Here is a 21,996-nt window from a genome sequence, read left to right as displayed (position 1 = left end):
CAGAGGAGGAATATAGAGTAAGATATTCCTCTTGAACACTAGGGGAACTGGAAATAGCAGGGGTGACCAGAGAGGAGGCTGAAGCACCCACATTCCCGACAATTCCTAGTCCTTTAACCCCTTAATGACCAAGCCCATTTTCACCTCAAGGACCAGGCCAATTTTATTTTTGCATTTTCGTTTTTTCCTCCTCGCCTTCTAAAATCCATAACTCCTTTATATTTCCATGTATAGACCCATATAAGGGCTTGTTTTTTGCGTGACCAATTGTACTTTGTAATGAAACCTCTCATCTTACCATAAAATGTACGGCAAACCCCAAAATTAATTTTTTTTTTTAAATGAAAACCAAAATTTTGCACATTTTGGAGGGTTTTGTTTTCACACTTTACGGTAAAAATGATATGTGTTCTTTCTTCTGTGGGTCAATACGATTAAAATGATACCCATGGCTAGATACTTTTATATTTTTGTACCGCTTAAAAAAAAAAAATCTAAAACTTTTTGTACAAAATCAGCAATCTATAATCGCTCTATTTTGACCACCTATAACTTTTTCATTTTTCCGTATATAGGGCGGTATGAAGGCTCATTTTTGCGCAGTCATCTGTACTTTTTTTTTTAGATACCACATTTGCAGATCATTTTTTTATAAATTTTTTGGGAAAAAAATGTGACAAAAAAAAAGCAGCATTTGTGGACTTAAATTTTTTACGTTTACACCATTCACCGTACGCGATCATTAACGTTATATTTTGATAGTTCGGACATTTACACACGCGGCGATACCAAATATGTTTATTTAATTTTTTTATTACGCTTTTTGGGGGTAAAATGGGAAAAACAGACAATTTTCATCTTTATTGGGGGGGGGGGGGGGGGAGGGGATTTTTGAAATTTTTTTTTTTTTTTTTTAAACACTTTTTATGTCCCCATAGGGGACAATCTATAGCAATCGTTTGATTGCTAATACTGTGCAGTGCTATGCATAGGACAGCACTGCTCAGTATTATCAGTGATCTTCTGCTCTGGTCTGCTCGATTGCAGACCAGAGCAGAAGACCCCGGGAGACAGCCGGAGCTAGGTAAGGGGACCTCCGGCTGTCATGCTGGATGATCGCAGCGCTGCGGGCAATCCGATCATCCAATAAAAGTGCCGCGATCTGTATTGATCACGGCATCGGAGGGGTTAATGGCAGAGGGGTTACTAGCAGCCAGAACCTGCCATGTATGACGCGAGCACCCTTCTGATGCTCGAGGTCATACACAGGACGTAAATGTATGTCCTGGTGCGGGAAGTCCCACCAAACCAGGACGTACATTTACTTCTGTGGTCGTTAAGGGGTTAAAAAGGGATGAAGCTCTCTCCTCCCAGATCATTACTCTTAGGTTGCTAGCAATTGCAGAGGACTCTTGGGCCATGATAATTTCAATACAGGCTGCACATATAGATTTTTTTTTTTATAGGTAGAATCTAACGGCTTCCTACATTCTGCACATTACGGGTTTTCTACCCTACAAAACAAAATAGCTTGACTTAGCTAGCAGAATATGGAAGGCAATTGAAATTCTCACCTAGAAGTAGATCCACACCTTCGTAACCGGGCTGGAACTACTCTTCTTGGAGCGTCCACTCCCTCTGTCAAATGCTCCGACATTCTGGAGGAATTCTTTCAGCAAAATACTGCAGGGCAACCAGGAATGGTCTGCTCAGCTGCTGCAGGCTGGAATTGCTGCCACTGGATACTTCTGCTGCGGGCTGCTGTACTGCTGCAGGCTGGCTGCCTGCGGTCCACGGGGTTCCGGATGCTGAGAATAACGACGCGGGAATCCGAAAGAGAAATCCCTTGCCCCTTTTGAATGGTGCCGGAAGAGATGCTACGCTGCCGGGCTGACTTAACATCCGCCGGTATTGCTGCATAAGCGACGCTTCGGCCCCAGAGAAAGGAGAGCCGGCTCCCACCTCCTAAATGCCCCTGGACCAAGGAAAGGAGACTATCGGGACCACACCGGATCCCCCAGAGACTTCTGGTAGTGGGGCTCCCTGTGCCGCAGACCCTTAGGTATGGAGACATCTCCCAGGTCTCCTACCAGAGACCTGCGGTGGGAGGTCCTCGCCAAGGGTGCCATCATTAGCGATTAGGTAAATTTGATTTAAATAGTTTGGTATACCCCTTTTTTTCCAGAAGCGGTCCTAGAAAATTTTGGCCTGGGTATTGAGAGTGGAAAGATCTGTGACCACTTTGGAAACTGAGAAAACTATTCACATCTACATTTTTGAAGACTGTGACCCCCTTGATTTTCTCATCATCTGTGAAGAAATCTAGAACATGGATCTCTTGGTTTGAGAATTTAGGAGTCAGGGAGATGCTCCAGTTATCAGGTACGGTGATTACAAATCATTTCATTAGTGTCACCATTCCACAATAAATAAGTCATCGTTGTAGTATTTCTAGACAAAATACACACAAGATTTTTGTGTAAGTACGATATTGATGTTCAAATTGCCCAATAAAACAGATATGCATGTGAGGGAGGATTCTTCCTACCCATTGATGTTCTGAGTTTCTGTAGTAAATGGTTTAATTGTACTTTAAATAAGTACTCCACTGCTCAGCCTTTAGAACAAACTGTTCTAAACCTTGGAGCCAGAAGCTCGTGATGTCATAGCCCCGCCTCCTCATGCCATTACGCCCCCTTCCAGAGACTTGCATTGAGGGTGCAGGGCGTGACATCATGAGAGGGCAGGGCTATGATGTCACAAGCTCCCAGCTCCAGCGGTCAGAACAGTTTGTTCCAAAAGCTGTGCAGTGGAGTTCTCCTTTAAGAAGTTATTGTTCAGAATAACTTCAAGGCAATTGGATTTGGATTTTTGTTTGGGGTCTCCAAGTACTATTATATGCAGTTACTCTTTTTCCATGTAAAAGGATTCGCTACATTCTTAGTAAGTAAATTGTAGTTCTCCTTCCAGGGTATAGCTTTGGAGGCTCAGATCAAATCGTCCTAATCCTGCTGGGAAATATAACAATGACCGCTTACCCTTCTGTTGTATATTGAACATAAACTGAAACATCAGTGATTGAAAACATGTATTTAATCAGACAAGTGCTTTGAGGTAATGACAAAATAAGACAATATTTTAAAGGCACAAAATAGAGATCACAGATATCGGTTACATTACTCAAGGCCATAATCAACTGCATCTACACTGTCCTGAAAATAGAGTTTCATAAAGCTGAGGAGGTCATCCGGCTCTGTATAGGTCTCTTTCACAGACGGGTCCTGCAACATCAGCTTCTGCCAGGCACTGATATTTGGCACTTTCTCCAGATACCTAGAGAAATGGTTGGGAAAAAATAAAAAAAATATATAAAATGCCTTTTAAAACATTTTTTGGATCACACTTAGCAAGGGGTGTGTGGTCTAAAATGCACCAAGATATGTTCAAGCCATTGACATAAAGCAACCCTACCAATAGCTGGTATACGATTACACTTCAGGGTCTAAAAATACTGTATGTCTAGTCATTGAGACTAAGAGACAGATGCATCATTCACTTTCCTGGTTTAGATTTATCTTATATAAAAAGAGAATGTAAGAAGATTTGCCCCAATATTTTAGGCAACTGTGCATGAACATATACTGTATCAATTAGCCATTTAAGTACATTAAAGTGGTATTCCAGGGATCAGTGGCCAGGACGTCAATATCTGATCGGTGAGGTGCTGTCTGGCAGCCAGCAACACCTCCGATCAGCTGTAAGGCAAAGCCAGAAGCATGTGGCTTCATTCATCATGTAGTGGCCGTACTGTGTTACTGTAGGTCAACTCCTGTTTACTTCAATGGCCACTAAACCTACAGAGATGTGTGCTCTGTGTACATCTGGGTGTAGTGATCAAGGGTGCGCATGTGCACAAAACGCGTCCATGTGTGCAGTGTTACACTGGCTAGGTGGTGAATCGTGTGTGCTATGTTCATTGCTGAATTTTAATATTGGATACAAATAAAGCCCAAGTTTTACGGAATTGCTTGATCAAGATCTCTCTTTATTATACTACGTATCAGGCTGGGTTAGGCCGACGCTCGGTGCAAGACCAGTGGGAGGTGAGCTGAATATCTTCTTCATGCTTCATTTTCCACTGTGTACATCTGGGTGTAGTGACACAAAGTCTTGGAAAATCCCTTTAATATGACATTACAGGCAGGGGGTGTGTAATAGGAATACATGCCCCTCAATGTACAATATTCACACCCCCTGACGATATAATTCCACCCATTACCTGATATTTACTCCTATTATAAAAATTAAGTTCCTGCCCATCTTAAAGTGTAGCTCCCACCAAGTTATATATAATCTAATATGTCCCTACCCATTAGTAATCTAGCCCTAACCCCCTACTTGGCTTTAAAAACATTTTAAAATCGCTTTAATAGAGCAGATTTAGCACTTCTAAATCTGCTCTATCAAGCAGGGCAGGAAGCAGTGCTTCCCAGCAGGTACGACGTCACTGATGCCTTGCTGGGCGCTTGCTTCCGCCCTCAGATAGTCTATGCAGCGCTCCTGTCAGGAGCGCGCATAGATGATCTGCCAATAGCACGGCAGGCAGCTCCGGGGTCTCCTCCTCCCTGTTTAGCTGTGCATTTGCTATCCAGGGAGGAGGAGTAGAGGAGCAACGCCGGCCTGCCGTGCACGATATTACTGCCGGTGTGAGGTGGTTTTTTGCTGCCCCGTAGATCCATGTGTCCACCTCACACCGGCTAATATAAGACCTCAGATCAGACTTACCCATCCGGAGGATCAGCGCAGCAATGAGTGCTCGCGCTGCCTCCGGACAGGGTAACGGGGGCGGGCGGGCAGGGCCGCGTGCGTGTTGCTGGCCAATGCGCGCAGCCCCAGCTATCAGCGTGCTCGCTCTTGCCTGTTTGACAGGCGGGAGGGAGCGAGCACAGCCGAGCCTGAATTTCAACTCATTGCCAGGCTGAAACGAGTCAAAATTCAGTGGTGACGTCACTGCTGAATGCATTCGGCCACTAGGAGGGCGACCCCTAGTGGCCGAATTTAAAAGTAATTTTAAAAAATTTATTTATTTAAAATCACTTTTTTTAATTAAAGTATATTAGAGATATGTTGTAGTACTTAAGTACTACAACATATCAATTTTTGTACTTCATGACAGTGCCCATTTAAAGTGTGTGATCAGGGAACCCCTTAGCTATTTAATGACAGCAACATTGATTTTTAGGGGAAGTTGGCCAGAGGTCCTCACTTCATCCCCTTCTCAAATTTTTTTTTAGAGCTGTTAATCAAGGAGAACGCAATTGTTTACAACTAGAGGCTGAAAAAGGTTAAAACCTAGGGCAGGAAAGTGAATATAGTTGTTTTCAGTGTAGGAAACAGAGCTCTGTAAGAAAAGGCTTTGTTCCCAATTGTCTTAGAAGCCTCAGTATCAGATTCAAAAATATTAGACAAAATAACGCATCATGTAGCTCTGTTTTGTCAGATAAAAATAGGGGACTCCATGATAGAAACCCAACAGACACCATTACCTTCACATGGCACCACTCTTCTGTTCTGCTTCCATGATGGAGAAGACAAACCAAACAATCATGGTGGTGACCAGCTACGAGCGGGCATTGATTTCATCAAACTTGACAGCAATACGGTTAGTCACATTTGTGTCAAAATGTGCGACTTAAACGTCAAAAAATTTACCATATGTTTTGTCTTACTTACTCTTCAATATCAAAAACAGTAAACCGTTCAAACCAAGGCCAGATCATGTAATCGATCATAGATGCCGATTGTCCACCAAAGTAAGGGCTTTTCCTCTTGGCCAGTGCCTGTAGATAAAATTACGAAGAATTTCCAAAATTAAGTGTGAAGCTAGATTTGATTAAGGGGCAGGGTGCGAGGGAAGGTGGTACTGTACTGTGACCAGTAGATGGTGGTCCGCCCTGAAGTTAAAGGGATACTCCGGGGATAAGATGCTTGATTGCGGGGGTCCCGCCACTGGGGACCCCCGTGATCTTGCACGTCGCACACCGTTTAAAATCAGTCCCCGGAGCGTGTTCGCTCCGGGTCTGATTACTGTTGATCACGGGGCCGGAGCGTTGTGACCTCAAGGCTCCACCCTGTGTGACATCATGCTCTGCCCCCTCAATGCAAGCCTATGGGAGGGGGCGTGACAGCATTTGTGTACCACTCCATACTGCCTCCAGAATAAAGCATGCCATAATATCTTAACCCCTTATGAGCCACGGGTTTCTCTTTTGCACTTTAGTTTCTTCCTTACCTAAATTAGCTTTCAATTTTTCACCTACAGACTCATATGAGGGCTTACTTTTTGCACCACCAAATGACAGCAATCATTTCACCACAAAATTTATGGCGAATACAGAAAAAAAAAAAAAAAATTGTGTAAAATTTGTGTGGGAAAAAAATTGAAAAAATAAATATATAAAAAAAAAATATATATATATATATATATATATATATATATATATATATATATATATATATATATATATATATATATATATATATATATATATATATATATATATATATATATATATATATATATATATATATATATATATATATATATATATATATATTTATTTTGTTAATTTTGGGAGATTCCGATTATATGCAGTGCACTTTTCGGTGAAAATTATACCATATTTTTGTTCTGTAGGTTCATACGGTTACACGGATACCTATTTATATATAGGTTTTATTGTATTTTACTACTTAAAATTATAACTACATGCACCAAAATTAGTATATGCAAAATTGTCATCTTCTGACCCCTATAGAACTTAATTTTTCCTTATACAGGGCTGTATGAGGGCTCATTTGTGCCGTGATCTGAAGTTTTTATCTGTACTATTTTTTGTTTTGATGGGACTTTGCAAACCTTAAATGGATAAAAAGCGATCAAAGTGACCACAAATACACAATTTTGGAATTTTTTTTTTTTTTTTTTTTTTTTTTACTACATGTACGCCATTGACCATGTGGTAAACTAACATTATATTTTTACAGTTTGAACATTTCTGCACACGGCGATACCACATTTATTTTTGTTTACTTTTTTATGGGAAAGGTGGGGTGGTGATTCAAACTTTTATTATTACACCTTTAGTCCCCATATTGCATACACTGATTAATGCTATGCCATAGCATTGATCAGTGCTCTGCTGCTCCAGCCTGGATCTCAGGCATGGAGCAGCAGAGTGATGATCGGACAGTGGGAAGCATGGGAAGAAGACTCCCCGTCAGCTGTTTAGGACCGCGTGAAGAAATCGGAGCATCCCGAACAGCCCACTGAGCTAACCAGCAACAGTTTTCTCCCGTTTTAGACAACGCAATCAACTTTTAATCTCGGCCTCTAAAAGGGTTAATTCCGGACATCAGCCCGATCAGCAATGTCCGGTATTAGCTGCGGGTCCTGGCTGCTGATAGCAACTGGGACATGCCGGGTATGAAGCGCGCTCAGCTCCTGAGCGTGCTTCACATAACAGAAGCCAGCCAAGAGTCTAAGTGCCACCTAGTGAAAATAGGAAGCACATTTTAGCCAGCGTGGGCCCACAGCATTCTGGAAAGGTGGACACAGACAGCACCTGTGCTAGCACAGTATATGAACATTTCATTCTATAACAGCTCAGCAGAGCACATCTTTCCTAAGATCTCTCTAAAGGCTACATTCACATGCCGGAATGTCCGCAAGGAGAATCTCCATGCGGACATTTGAGATTGCCGGCATAATCTGTCGTAGTTAGGACTGTACAGGAATGTGCCGTCTCAGACTGCTATGCATTCTATGCAGTTGCACAAAGAATGAACATGTTCATTATTTGTGCGGACACGGAAATTGTATTTTCCATGCCGGAAACATCTGGCACAGAAATTCATCTGTGAGAAAAGAGCAGCAGAATCCGTTTGAATTCAAGGGGTCTCTGCTGCAGCGGAATCCGGCACGGGAGTTCTGTGTGAACCTAGCCTAACAATCCACAAAAAGATAAAATGTGCTATCTCCCCCAGGGAAGAGGACCCAAAATATACTTTCCCATTTTGAGGAATTTCTTTTCGCCTCATTTTAATTTTTTCCCCTCCAACAAAATTGTTAACATGGGAGTGTTTTTTTGGACAAAAAATAAACGTGTGTTTTTTTTTTTTAAATTTACTTTATAGACTTAGTAGTGGAAACCAACTCCTAGCCCTACATTTTTACTCGACTCCGGTACCCACCACACGGGGTACTAGCAAGAGGCACTACAAACAGGCCCAGAGCTTTACAAAAATCACCCTTCTGGGCCTAGCTGGTAACAGGCTAACATAAGAGTGCCCTGTAAACAGGCTACATTATTTAGGCTGGGGAGGACCAATAAACAATGGTCCATGCCCACCCTGGTAACATCAGGCTGTTGCTGCTAGGTAGGTATCTGGCTAATCATGAGAAAATATGGAACCCACACAGTTTAACCCCTTAACGACGCAGGACGTATATTTACGTCCTGCGCCGGCTCCTGCGATATGAAGCGGGATTGCGCCGCGATCCCGCATCATATCGCGTCGGTCTCGGCGCTCATCAATGGCCAGGACCCGCGGCTAATACCACACATCGCCGATCGCAGCGATGTGTGGTATTAACCCTTTAGAAGCGGCGGTCAAAGCTGACCGCCGCTTCTAAAGCGAAAGTGACCCGGCTGCTCAGTCGGGCTGTTCGGGACCGCTGCGGTGAAATCGCCCTTTCCTGCCTCCTCGGTGTCTGATCATCGAATGACTGCTCCGTGCCTGAGATCCAGGCAGGAGCAGTCAAGCGCCGATAACACTGATCACAGGCGTGTTAATCCACACCTGTGATCAGGATGAGAGATCAGTGTGTGCAGTGTTATAGGTCCCTATGGGACCTATAACACTGCAAAAAAAAAAAAAAAAATTTATATAATAAATATATATATATATATATATATATATATATATATATATATATATATATATATATATATATATATATATATATATATATATATATATATATATATATATATATATATATATATATATATATATATATATATATATATATATAAAAGTGTTAAAGGTCATTTAACCCCTTCCCTAATAAAACTTTGAATCACCCCCCTTTTCCCATAAAAAAAAAAAAAAAAAAACAGTGTAAAAATAAAAACAAACATGTGGTATCGCCGCGTGCTTAGATGTCCGAACTATAAAAATATATAATTAATTAAACAGCACGGTCAATGGCGTACGCGCAAAAAAATTCCAAAGTCCAAAAAAGCGTATTTTGGTCACTTTTTATACCATTAAAAAATGAATAAAAAAGTGATCAAAAAGTCCGATCAAAACAAAAATCATACCGATAAAAACTTCAGATCACGGCGCAAAAAATGAGTCCTCAGACCGCCCTGTACGTGGAAAAATAAAAAAGTTATAGGGGTCAGAAGATGACATTTTTAAACTTATAAATTTTCCTGCATGTAGTTATGATTTTTTCCAGAAGTGCGACAAAATCCAACCTATATACAAGGGCATCATTTTAACCGTATGGACCTACAGAATGATAAGGTGTAATTTTTACCGAAATATGCACTGCGTAGAAACGGAAGCCCCCAAAAGTTACAAAATGGCGTTTTTTTTTTCGATTTTGTCGCACAATGATTTTTTTTTCCGTTTCGCCGTGCATTTTTGGGTAAAATGACATGTTACTGCAAGGGGTTAAAAATTTTACATTTATTTAATTTATTTTTTGAAGATGGCTGCTTTATTGCATGTTGACAAAAGAGTTAAGTTGGTTCATCAATTCACCAGGATCTTTCTGCATCGTATCTTACAGGGCAGACAGACACATTACTTACCTCTTCAAGTTTTTTAAATTTCTCAAAAAATTGCGCCTTTAATTCGGTTACATCTTGATTATCGTTTTTGGCAAACAAAATCTTATACATGGCAGTGGTAACCTGAAGTCAAACATATACAACTGTGTTACTTGTCTTTTTTGGTATCAATAGTACATTTCCCTAACCGAAGAGAGAAAAAAAAATAAAAAACACACACACACACACACACACACACACACACGCAAACTTGCGCTTTAGTACGGTGCCATTATATTTCAAAATACCTTTCCTTCAACTCTGAAAAAGAGTTCCTTAAAAGGGGTATTCAGGGAAATCTTATTTGACTATGCTACAGGGGCTGTAATGTTGGTGTAATTCATAATATAGTGTCTGTACCTGTGTGTGATGGTTTTCTCACAATGTGGTTTTTCACCCCAATATTTATATTTTTAACAGCATACAAAATCACTATTGTCTCAGATTTTTCCCAGGTGGCAATGCAGCCGAGACCAGACTCACTAGTCAGCTGATGACAGGGAGCCGTCTGCTTCAATGGGTGGAGAGATTTCAATCTGCAACAGCTGTAGACACCCTGATTGAAAACCACAGGTCTTTTGAATGGATGCAGCTCATTTATGTTTCAAAGGGTGAGGTGGCTGATGTGTGGGAGGAAAGTGGAATTATGGGATTTGTAGACAAAATAAGAAAACTCGAACAGGAAATACCAGATCTCAAAAACCATAGCCATAGTATTATGGTAATCTCACAACATAGCCATTTAGCCCCAAGACAAGCACAGATCCTTCCTAAGCATGTCCATTACTGTCTGCCAGGTACATACTAAAATCACCTTATGGTGGAGAACCTCTTTAAGCCAGTTTTCATATTGTGAATATCTTAGCTTGCAACTTAATGCAAAAGAACTTTAAACAGTTTGTCCAGAGTGAGAACATCATGTCTCCTAATGCTCCATTGAAGCAAGTGATGCTCAGTTGCAATACTGCACATAACCTGTAGACAGGTGTGGTGCTGTCTTCTAATAAAGGAGCCATGGTTTTCTAACCTTAACGTACCTTTCATCTGAAATCCACAGCAGGGTCCTAGCAAAACTGTCAGTATCTCCATAGTCCACTGCTAAAGTGTGCAGGATATGGAACTGTTGGCAGTCCCACACAATCCCATTGCAATACAATTCTATGAGACTTCCGGCCATTCCACATACTTCCGCAGCAGACCATAGAGTTGCAAGCAGTCTTTGCTGGGATCCTGCTGCAGGCTTCAGATGAGAGGTGCCCTGTAACACTGAATGTTTGACATTATATAACAAAAGTCAGATGTCCTACCCCAGAGAATTGTTCCAGAATCATCTTCTCTTGTGCTTTCTCATAGGGATCTGCTGGAGTCAGCTTTTTCCCGGGATAGGCTTCATCCAGGTAATCACAAACTATTGGAGATTCATAGATGATTTTACCATCTGGGGTCTCAAGAGATGGCACCACCCCCTGGGGACTTTTCTCAAAAAACCAGTCCGGCTTGTTTTTAAGGTTAATGTTGATGACTTCATGTCTGAACAGAAAATAGAACCTGTTATACAGAGGTTTTACACTACTATGGTTGAATGACAAACAATATAAAGAAGGTCTTTAGAGGTGTGTGGTAGCGGGGTGTGATGAGGGATGTTATTACATTAAGGGCAGATGGCATTAACCCCTTGTATTCTTGACACCAGGGCGTGGTTTAGCCTAAATCCACCCAAAGGTATACTGCTGGATCCTGGGCTAGGCACGGGGGCAATAAAGACTGATGCCAAGTTACGGACAATGGTAGCTTTACTGAGGGTAGACAGGTGGTAAAGTCTATACAGTTCAGCCAGGGCCCAATGAGGTGACCAGTGATGCAGAGATCTTAAGGTATTACTGGGACTTGTAGTAGGACTGGACAATTGAATGCAGACCATGCTGATTTGACAGATGACAGGGACTGACTTGACTCATAAAGCTTTGACTTTAGATTACTTGAATTGATGGTGTCTGCAGGACTGGACTTTGAGGCCTCCAACACTCTGGACACACACACTAGGCACGACTGCACTGGACCTCAGCAGGAAGCAAGAGAGAGAAGCTCCACCCAGGGCTTATATGGGGGAGACTAGCAGGGAGCCCATAGGTCACTCTTGGGATCACCTGGTCACTGATACCTCCTGGATAACAATCACATGACATAACTCTTAAAGATACAACACATTTTATAATACAATACACTGCAGAACAGTGTGAACAAATGTACAGGGGGGGGGGGGGGGGGAAACAGGTGCAAGGGGCCCTGGGGACACTGAAGGAGGCTGCCTGACAGCAAGGGTACAGAGCAGCATCTCCCATGCTGGGCCACCACAGATGCAAAGTCTGCAACTTAAAATTGAAACAAAACATTACAAAAACAACATATTTTGTCAAGAAACTATATAACATTATGTGCCTACTTGATTCCTTTGGCAGTCAAGACAAGTCTTGCTCTTTGGGCAAAGGGACAGAACCTCATGCTGTAAAGACGGATCAGACCTTCTGGTACCGGTCCAGGGGCAGCGCTGCCTGTAAAAAACATACAATATACAGATAACAGGTAGTGTAAAGGAAAACTAGTCTTACCTCAGAAGAAAGGGGCCACCAAAGGCCTGACCCATAAATTTGCTATTAGAAACCATCATATCCTCTACTACACAGGAATATATATATATTTTATTTTATTTTATATCAACTGGTGCCAGAAAGTTAAACAGATTTGTATATTACTTCTATTAAAAATAAATAAATATTTATCCTTCCAGTACTTATGAACTGCTATATATTACAGAGAAAGTTCTATTTTTTTGTCCACGGGGCTCTCTGCCGACACCTCTGTCCGTATCAGGAACAGTCCAGAACAGGAGCAAATCCCATAGCGAACCTATGTTGCTCTGCACAGTTCCTGATAAAGACAGGAGGTGTAAACAAGAGCACTGGGAAAAAAAACAATATAAACTCTGCTATACAGCCGTTAATAAGTATTGGAAGGATAAAGATTTTTTTATTAGAAGCAATTTATAAATATGTTTCACTTTCTGGCACCAGTTGTCTTCATAGCCCTCAATGAACATGTACATTTTTTTGGCAGGGCTTAAATCTTGTATTACTGCTGTGGAAATTTGTTAGTGGTCTGTGCGGCAGAATTTCAGCCATGAGGACTGGCCCTTAAAAGAGTACTCTGCTGCAAAACATCTTATCCCCTATCCATAAGATGTCGTAATCTCCGGGCAGGCAGTGGCAGCATCCAGAACACGGAAGCTTAGAGCTAGTATGAAGCAGTCATGCCTCCTCTAAGACATTAATGGAGGGGAGGGGAGGGGGGGTGGCAGCTGTAGTCGCCAGTCATCCGGTACAGAGCAGAGTTTGCTCCTTGCATCGGATGACTGGTGTGCTGCAGCGGAGAACGCAGGGGGGCCCCAGCGGCAGGACCCCAGTGATTAGACATCCCTTTAAATTAGAGTACCCCTTTAAATATCAGAAACATTTATGTTTAGATTAATACAAAAGGTAGTTTTATTCAACATTATACCTTTTGAGCAAATTGAATCACTCAAGCTAAATGGGGGGGGGGGCACATCAGGAGCAAAGACAGCTAGTTACAGCTCTGTCTGTAATGCACATCATGTAACAATGTTTAGCACTTAGACTTTAAGGACATTTTATAATTTATGAAAAGTAGCTTGTAAGTTTTTAAATAATATTTAATATTAATATTACTTAAAATAATTGCTATACATAAAAGCCAGGTAAGAAGTCCAGAATGGAAGGAAACTCTTGTCACTACATTTTCATGGCATGAAGGACATTTCCAAAAGAATCTGTCATACTAAATAATTATTTCCCTAACCCAGCACAATCCTTATGCGTGTTACAGCAAAGAAAAGTGTTCTACACCCCAATTCAGGCTCTCTGTAGGCCAGAAATAGCCGTTTTTAAAAGCGATTCGCCGCAAATAAATTCAGACCCAAAAAAAATTTTGGGGGAAAATGTTGGCGAATCCACCATATCAGGTTTTTCAAAACTTTATAAATGAAATTGCGTTAGTTTTTGCACTCTAATGGCTTGGCCTATTGGGGTTCATGTGTGTTTCGCAACACCCCAATGTTCCTCATGAATTTCCCTTTCTTATTAAGATAAGAAACCTAAGTAGGTCTATGGTTGATCTGTACATTTCTTTAAACTGTAAATGAGACATTTGGACTTCCCTTGTGAGGACAACTGAAGGCCGTCCGGGAATGCTGGAAGTTGTAGTTTTGCAACAGCTGGAGGCACCCTGGTTGGGAAACACTGCTATAACCAAAAATGTATCAATGTGTCCAAGCTGTAGAGTCAGTATAAGGGGGAAGCTCCACACCAGAGTGTCCTGTAAAGTGATTATCCAGCCTTATAATTTAAGTTCTCCCCAGATAACACTCTGCTATATCACATGAGCTGCGCCAAACCACAAAACCAGCTCTGTAGACACATAGACAACACTACAAACATTCTGGCACATTCCGCTTTATAGCAACATCCACTTATATGTAACAGATACAAATAGAATCAGTTTGCATAAAGATCACGCAGTCTGGGCCCAGGCTTGTAACTCTTACAAAACATAAGCCATAGACAATATTAAGTAACATGCAGATGTGCGTGCTTAGTCACCGATCCATCTATTACAGCAAAAGCCCCAATTCCCATAAGGTTCATTACATACACTTACCCTTCCCTAAACTCCTCTGTGATCCGGTCATTGCTGCAGATTGTCAGTCACTGGAGATACCTGTATAAGACGCAAAGAGAGAGTGAATAAAAAAAAATGATATATTATATATATATATATATATATATATATATATATATACACCTCAGCTCTGTGTATATACAGCCTGACATACCAGAAGGAAGCCTGTATGTGAGACACTCTTCCTGCAGTCTATATCTATGTGTCTAAACCAGCCTCCTCCCCTCCCAACTAATGGTTAACCCCTTAAGGGCCTGTTTTGGACTTGAAGACACAATCAATTTTAATTTATGCCTTATTGTTTTTTCCTCCTCCCCTTTTAACCCCTTAAGGATGCAGGCATTTTTCATCTTGAGGACTGAGCCCTTTTTCGCAATTCTGACCACCATCACTTTACGCATTAAGAACTCTAAAACGCTTTTAACGAATATTCTGATTCTGAGATTGTTCTTTTCGTGACATATTCTACTTTATTTTGGTGGTAAATTTTCGTCCTTACTTGCATCCTTTTTTGGTGAAAAATCCCCAAATGTCATGAAAATTATGAAAATTTAGCATTTTTCTAACTTTGAAGCTCTCTGCTTGTAAGGAAAATGGATATTCCAAATAAATTATATTTTTCTTCACAAATACAATATGTCCACTTTATGTTGGCATCATAAAATGGACATATTTTTACTTTTTGAAAAAATTAGAGGGCTTCAAAGTAGAGCATCAATTTTCAAAAATGTCATGAAAATTGCAAAATCTGAAGGGACAGATGTTACAGAACTACAACTCCCAGCATGCCTGGGCAGTCTAGGCATGCTGAAAGTTGTAGTTTGGCAACATCTGGAGGGCCACCGTTTGGGCACCACTGTAACAGTGGTCTCCAAACTGTGACCCTCCAGATGTTGCAAAACTACAACTCCCAGCATGCCCAGAAAGCCTTTGTCTGTCTGGGCATGCTGGGAGTTGCAGTTTGGCACCCACTAGGAAGGGCAGCAGTAAATATCGCTTACTGCCCCCTTCCTCCCCCCACCGTCATTTCCCTACCTGCGCCGTGATCTCCTGATCTCCACTGATGTCTCTGATGATCGCCGGGCCCCATCGCATCTGGTCCTCAGGTAAAGGCCTCCATCTTCTCCCCCCGTTCTGCCCGACATCCAGGGGTGGGCAGAACTGGGGGTTGCCATGGCAACCCATTGTCCTGCACTGCCATTGGTCAGAATTCAGTTCTGACCAATGGCAGGGGATAGGAGGAGATCGCAGCACTGCGACCTCGCTCCTATCCCTCAGGAAGATCGGGACTGTCACTGATTCTGATCAGCCCAGAATAGCAGAAAATCGCATGTCTGAATTGACATGCGATTTTCTGCGATCGCCGACATGGGGGGGGTCTCAGGACCCCCCTTGGCGATGTACCGGGATGCCTGCTGAATGATTCCAGCAGGCATCCCGGTCCCATCCCCAACTGGCTAGCGGCAGGGACCGGAATTTCCACGGGCATATGCATACGCCCTACGTCCTTAAGGACTCAGGATGCAGGGCGTATGCATACACCCCACGTCCTGAACAGGTTAAGGCCCTAGCCTGCTGTGTTAATGTGGCCTAAGAGTCATAACATTTTTATTTTTCCATTCACAGAGCCATATGAGAGCTTATTTTAAGCGGGACAAATTGTACTTAGTAATGACATCACTCATTTTACCATAGAATGTACTGTAAAGCTAAGAAAAAAAACGATTTGTTCGGGTTAAATCGAAAAAAAGCAAAACTCAATGGTAGAGATTTATTAAAGGATTTAGACTGGTGGTTTTTCCTGTCTAAATTTGTCGCACAGAAAGTCGCAGTCTAAATATGTGCGACTTTTCTGCGACTTTTGCTTTAGAGGATTTTTAGAACAGGATGCATTCTACTCTATTTTAGACGGAAAAATGCATTGGTGCTGAATTTATCAAAAGCGACTTTTCAGCGAAAGTAGACTGAAATGTCAGACCATACTGGAGCAGGATTAAATACAGTCTAAAGCATAGATCCCGAAGTTTGTGCACAGAATTTATCAAGAGCCGTGTGACTTTTGATAAATTAGGTGCACAATAGACTGGACTAACCCTCTGTAGTTTGGTCTATATTGATGCGGGACATAGACAGCTTTGATAAATCTCCCTCAATATCTCTGCTGCAACATTGTGAAAACTGGCAATACGCATTTTCTGCCTTAGAGGGGTTTGGGACCTCGGGCTGGATATTTTGGTCATTCGTGCCTTAAACTTGAATTTAGTGGCAAGTGTGTTTACCAACAGAGCACTGTCCAGCCGGTTCACTCTATCGAATGCCACGCGGCAGGGTTGGCCCCTGTCACCATTGATTTTCCTATTGACGATAGAGCCATTAGCACAAGCTATACGCCTCAATTCCAAGATTCCGGGCATTGTAATAGTTGAATCGGAACACAAACTTGCATTATTTGCTGACAATGTAATCCTCTGATGAATGCGCAATCTTCACTGACAGCATTGTTCCAGACAATACATTCTCTTAGCAATATATCTATATAATAATACATATAGTAATATAAATACAAATATATATATATATATATATATATATCTTAATATAAACTTAAAATCACTAAATCTCAAATCCTTCCCATAGCTCCATGCAATCGTATGCATGCTATATCCTCTCCTGGTTTGGCAGACTGGCAGCCTTTAAGATGCTTTTCCTTCCGAAACTCCTCTACCTGTTTAGAACCCTACCTGTATCGATACCTCGCTCTTCTGTAACAGCTTACAGATTAGAAGTTTTCTTCGCACTGACTTCTTTCAATCTATTTTTCTATGATTTCCTTAATGACAAGACGTCTACAACTGTATTTGATTATATGTCACGTTGGGAAAGAGACTTATGAAGAACCTTTTTCCATACACATTGGTTGGTATTCTGGTACCTTCATAGAACAAACCACCATGAAGCTATAGTAAAACCATCTTTCGGTGGTACTTCACCCCTTCGCATCTATGCCGCATGAATCCTTAACGTTGGAGACAATGTGGGTATATTAGTCCGCTCCTGCATACCTTGTGGGAATGTCCTGTCATTCGCCCCTTCTGGAGAGGAATAGATCTGGTAATCAAATGCCTTGCAGGATTACAGCCTGACCTCTCCCCTTCCACCGCCTTACTATTACTGGATCTAGATGTCTATCCATGGCATTCTAGCACTGTAGGAGCTCAGCTTCCCATGTCTACTAAATGACTAATAACTGGGAAGTGGAAGTCCCCAAGGAGTCCTAGCGTATGTTAATCTTACCTATAATTATGTGCGGACATATGCCCAACGAATTTTCAATATTCTTTTAACCCCCATTCCCTTTCTCCCTCTTCCCCCCCACCATTACCATGTTTCCCTTGGGAATCTGCACTCTCTTGTCATTCTCCTGATCATCCGTTGGACTTCTTCTACAACATGTTATCGGTCTGAACACCGGCTGACTCTGGACTTACAGCTTCATAAACTTCGAGCCCATGCTACATCTTTACACAGAGGAATACCATTTTGTTTCTCCAACTAGTGACCTAAACTATGTCTGATGTCCAGATGTTACTTTCACATTTTGACCGTATTTTTCGCCGTATAAGATGCACTTTTTCTTCCCCAAAACTGATGGGAAAAAGTTGGTGCGTCTTATACGCCGAATACACACACCTATCGCAGCGATCCCTGCGGCCATCAACGGCCTGGACCCGCGGCTAATACAGGACATCACCGATCGCGGTGATGCCCTGTATTAACTCTTCAGACGCGGCGATCAAAGCTGACCACCGCGTCTGAAGGGAAAGTAACACTAACCCGGCTGTTCGAGACCACCGCGGTGAAATCGCGGCGTCCCGAACAGCTTACAGGACACCGGGAGGGATCTTACCTGCCTCCTCGGTGTCTGCTCTGTGCCGGGATCCCCCGCATGGTCGGAGCTCTCCTTCGACGTCATCACTTCGTCTCGCACGCTGTCCCATCATCCAATAGGAGCGCCGTGCGTAGTGACATGATGACGGCGACGGAGAGCGTGGATCCCGGGGAAGAAGACGCCCGGAGCATCGGGGACACCCCGGGACGCGGTGACAGCGATGGAGCGACATCCAGGGCAGCGGTGACGAGCGGTGACGGCTCCAGAGCGGTGGGGACACATGAGTACTACCTCCTATACCAGTAATCTTCAACCTGCGGACCTCCGGATGTTGCAAAACTACAACTCCCAGCATGCCCGTACAGCCAACGGCTGTCCGGGCATGCTGGGAGTTGTAGTTTTGTTGGGTTCAGAATCTTTTTTTTTCTAGATTTTGCACCTTTAAAATTGGGTGCGTCTTATATGCCGGTGCGTCCTATAGGGCGAAAAATACGGTACTTATTTTTGTTACCTTGTTTCTATGTAACCATGGTAAATGCTCATTAATTTCTTAATTATTCCTAAAAAAAAAAAAAAAAAAGCTAAACTCCATTTTTTACATTCTTAGGGGGGTTTGTTTTTATATCTTTACAGTAAAAATGACATGTTCTCTTAATTCTGTTAGTCAATCGATTACAGCTATACCAAATGTGACAGCTTTTGTATTATTTATTATTGTACTATTAAAAAAAACCTCAAACTTTCTTTTAAACAAAATAAGATTTAGTTTTTTTGTCTATGGGGCTGTATGAGGACTAAATTTTTTGCATTATGATCTGAATAGTATTGGAAATGACACAGCAAATCTTCTGATTAAATGTGTTATAAGGTTAATGTGTAATGTGCACAAATAGATTGAGCTAAAATCGATATGTAAGTAAAGGTCACACTGGCTTCAATTGTTTCTAAGTGGAATGATGTCTCAAGTAAATCTATTGGGCACATAAGGCTGCATTCACACTACGTTTGCTACGTCGACTCATTTTTGCCCAGTATCCCCGTTTTGTGACCGGACTTAAAATACTACGGTTTTAGGTCCGGTCACAAAACTAGATATGGGGCAAAATTGAGCCGACCGGGGAGTCACTGTCTCCCTCCAGGTCGGCTCATTAAAGGGGTACTCCACTGGCCAGCGTTCGGAACATTTAGTTCCGAACGCTTTGCACGCGTCACAATGGAGCGGGGCCGACCCCAGCAGCGCGAGCACAGTGTTTGGAACTAAATGTCCCGAATGCTGGCCAGTGGAGTACCCCTTTAAAGTATGGGTTTTGGCGCCGGTCTGGCTGGAATACAGGAGCTCCTGGTTTTGAAATTTCCCAGCCCGATCCGGCAGCCATAATCAACAAGTGTAGTGTGAATGCAGCCTAACTCAGGTGTGTAAGGGGCTATTCAGAACCCCTCAGTCACAAACCTAATTTTATCTAGGATAAATTGTATTTTTAATAGGAACAAGTTGTCATTTTTATAGGAATCATTGTAAGGTTACATGTATTGTATTGAAGGATTGTATTTTATTTTTTGTGTGAAAAAAGAACACACACCTCCACACAAATCACACTATTACTTAGGCACAGGTCAGTGTACCCTATATAAGGAAAGTCAGGCAGGTGGAGGACATAGGGGGAGATTTATCAAAACCTGTGCAGAAGAAGAGTGGTGCAGTTGCCCATAGCAACCAATCAGATTGCTTCTTTCGTTTTCCATAGCCCCTTAAGGTGCAGAAAGAGCATGTGCATGCTCAGGCCCCGCACAAACACAAGGCAGCTACCTTAGGGCACAGGCAGTGGAGGGGCGGAAAAATCTGAACCCGTAGCTGCAACCAGGAGATTCAGATGAATTCCCAGGAAAGTAAAATGAGTGGTGATGCGTATGATGTACACATCGCCACTCACAGTACTGTATATGGGCAGGGAAGTGCAGTAATCTCTAATCCTATACTTCAGAGTGATGCAGTGCTTCCACTTCCGTGTCATCTTATCGTGTACGACTTGCTGAAGAAGTTCTGTCGCCGGAGCCTGGACCTCAGTGAGGAAGAGAACTCAGCACAGGAGCCAGGGGTCAAGTCAAGGGTGTGGGGGGGGGGCTTGGTAAGTGTATTAGAAATCTTGGGTGAGTTCCCACACTGTTTTTTCCAGGACTTGACCCCTGGCTCCTGTGCTGAGTTCTCTTCCTCACTGAGGTCCAGGCTCCGGACCTTCCCTGCCCTACGGAGTATAAGAGTGACACACTGTAACAAACCCACTCATCATATAATCTCCTTACTAGGGTGACACACTGTAACAAACCTCCTCCCCATGTTATCTCCTTACTAGGGTGACACACTGTAACAAACTTACTCCTCATGTCATCTCCTTTCTACTGGGGTGACACACTGTAACAAACTCTCCCCTAATGTAATATCATTACTACTGGGGTGACACACTATAACAAACCTCCTCCTCATATAATCTCCTTACTACTGGGGTGACACACTGTAACAAACTCTCCCCTAATGTAATATCATTACTACTGGGGTGACACACTATAACAAACCTCCTACTCATATAATCTCCTTACTACTGGGGTGACACACTGTAACAAACCTCCTTCCATGTAATTACCTTACTGGGGTGACATGTGACATGTCTCCTCCAGCGCAGCCCCCCCTCCTCCACAGCATCACACAGGTCCTTCAACCACGATCTTTCCTCTCCTCCACAGCTAAGCTCCGCCCCAACATGTGATGGTGACATCATCACAGGTCCTACATCTCCAGCATCTAGCAGTCTGGGACGGTGTGAGGTGAGATTTCCGAACCCATGCAAAAATCGAACCGCTCACCTCACTCCGGGGGAGGAGATGGAGGTAGGGTAAGAATAATTCAGGGGTCGGTCCTGCAGGACTAGTGTAAGGGTGGGTTCACACTACGTTTGCAGTGTATGGTTGCTGGATCCGGTTGGGAGGGACGAAAACCGGCCGCTCCCGTATCCCAGCTGGATCCAGCCCTAACCCCATTCATTTCAATGAGCCGACCGGAGTCAAACGCTGACTCCGGCTGTCTCATTTTTGCCCCGTATACGGTTTTCTGACCGGACCTTAAACCTTAATACCACGGTTTTTGGTCCGGTCAGAAAACCGTATACAGGGAAAAATGAGACAGCCGGAGTCAGCGTTCCATGCACATGCAGGATGCAGTATGTCGGCCTAATTTATGATCTTTTTTAAAGCTCTATGTACAGGGCTCTGTGAAGAGCTGTAAATCACTGTCTATGTAGAGGACAGGAGCTTCTTCAGGGTCCTGTACAGTACACACAATGTCCTAAAAAAAAAAGTAACATGTCCTCACCTGGTGTCCAAAGAAGCAGCTAACCCTGGCACAGGTAAAGAGTACAGAACACTCTGCATTTACCTATAGGGAAGGGGGAGAGAGGGGGG

General features: G+C 42.6%; 1 protein-coding gene across 5 annotated transcripts; it reads right to left on the bottom strand.

Moving 5' to 3' along the window:
• Positions 1-3,081: 3,081 nt before the first annotated feature.
• On the bottom strand, positions 3,082-21,278 carry LOC130281793 (glutathione S-transferase omega-1-like). Of its 5 annotated transcripts, none has more exons than XM_056529411.1 (7): positions 21,183-21,278; positions 14,634-14,693; positions 12,346-12,454; positions 11,210-11,432; positions 9,885-9,986; positions 5,734-5,840; positions 3,082-3,333 (listed from the first exon to the last, which is right to left on the bottom strand). In XM_056529411.1, the coding sequence occupies exons 2-7, from the start codon at positions 14,662-14,664 to the stop codon at positions 3,177-3,179; spliced, it is 729 nt and encodes a 242-aa protein (XP_056385386.1). In that variant the 5' UTR covers positions 14,665-14,693; positions 21,183-21,278; the 3' UTR covers positions 3,082-3,176. The 5 variants fall into 5 exon arrangements, with proteins under 5 accessions (XP_056385386.1, XP_056385387.1, XP_056385390.1 ...); XM_056529412.1 differs by lacking the exon at positions 21,183-21,278 and adding an exon at positions 21,115-21,175; XM_056529415.1 differs by lacking the exon at positions 21,183-21,278 and adding an exon at positions 20,521-20,568.
• Between the last annotated feature and the right edge of the window lie 718 nt (positions 21,279-21,996).

This window comes from Hyla sarda, chromosome 7 (genome assembly GCF_029499605.1).
Source record: "Hyla sarda isolate aHylSar1 chromosome 7, aHylSar1.hap1, whole genome shotgun sequence".
Classification (NCBI taxonomy): domain Eukaryota; kingdom Metazoa; phylum Chordata; class Amphibia; order Anura; family Hylidae; genus Hyla; species Hyla sarda.
Note: the sequence above shows the minus strand (reverse complement) of the source record. Positions and strands in the feature narration are given on the sequence as shown.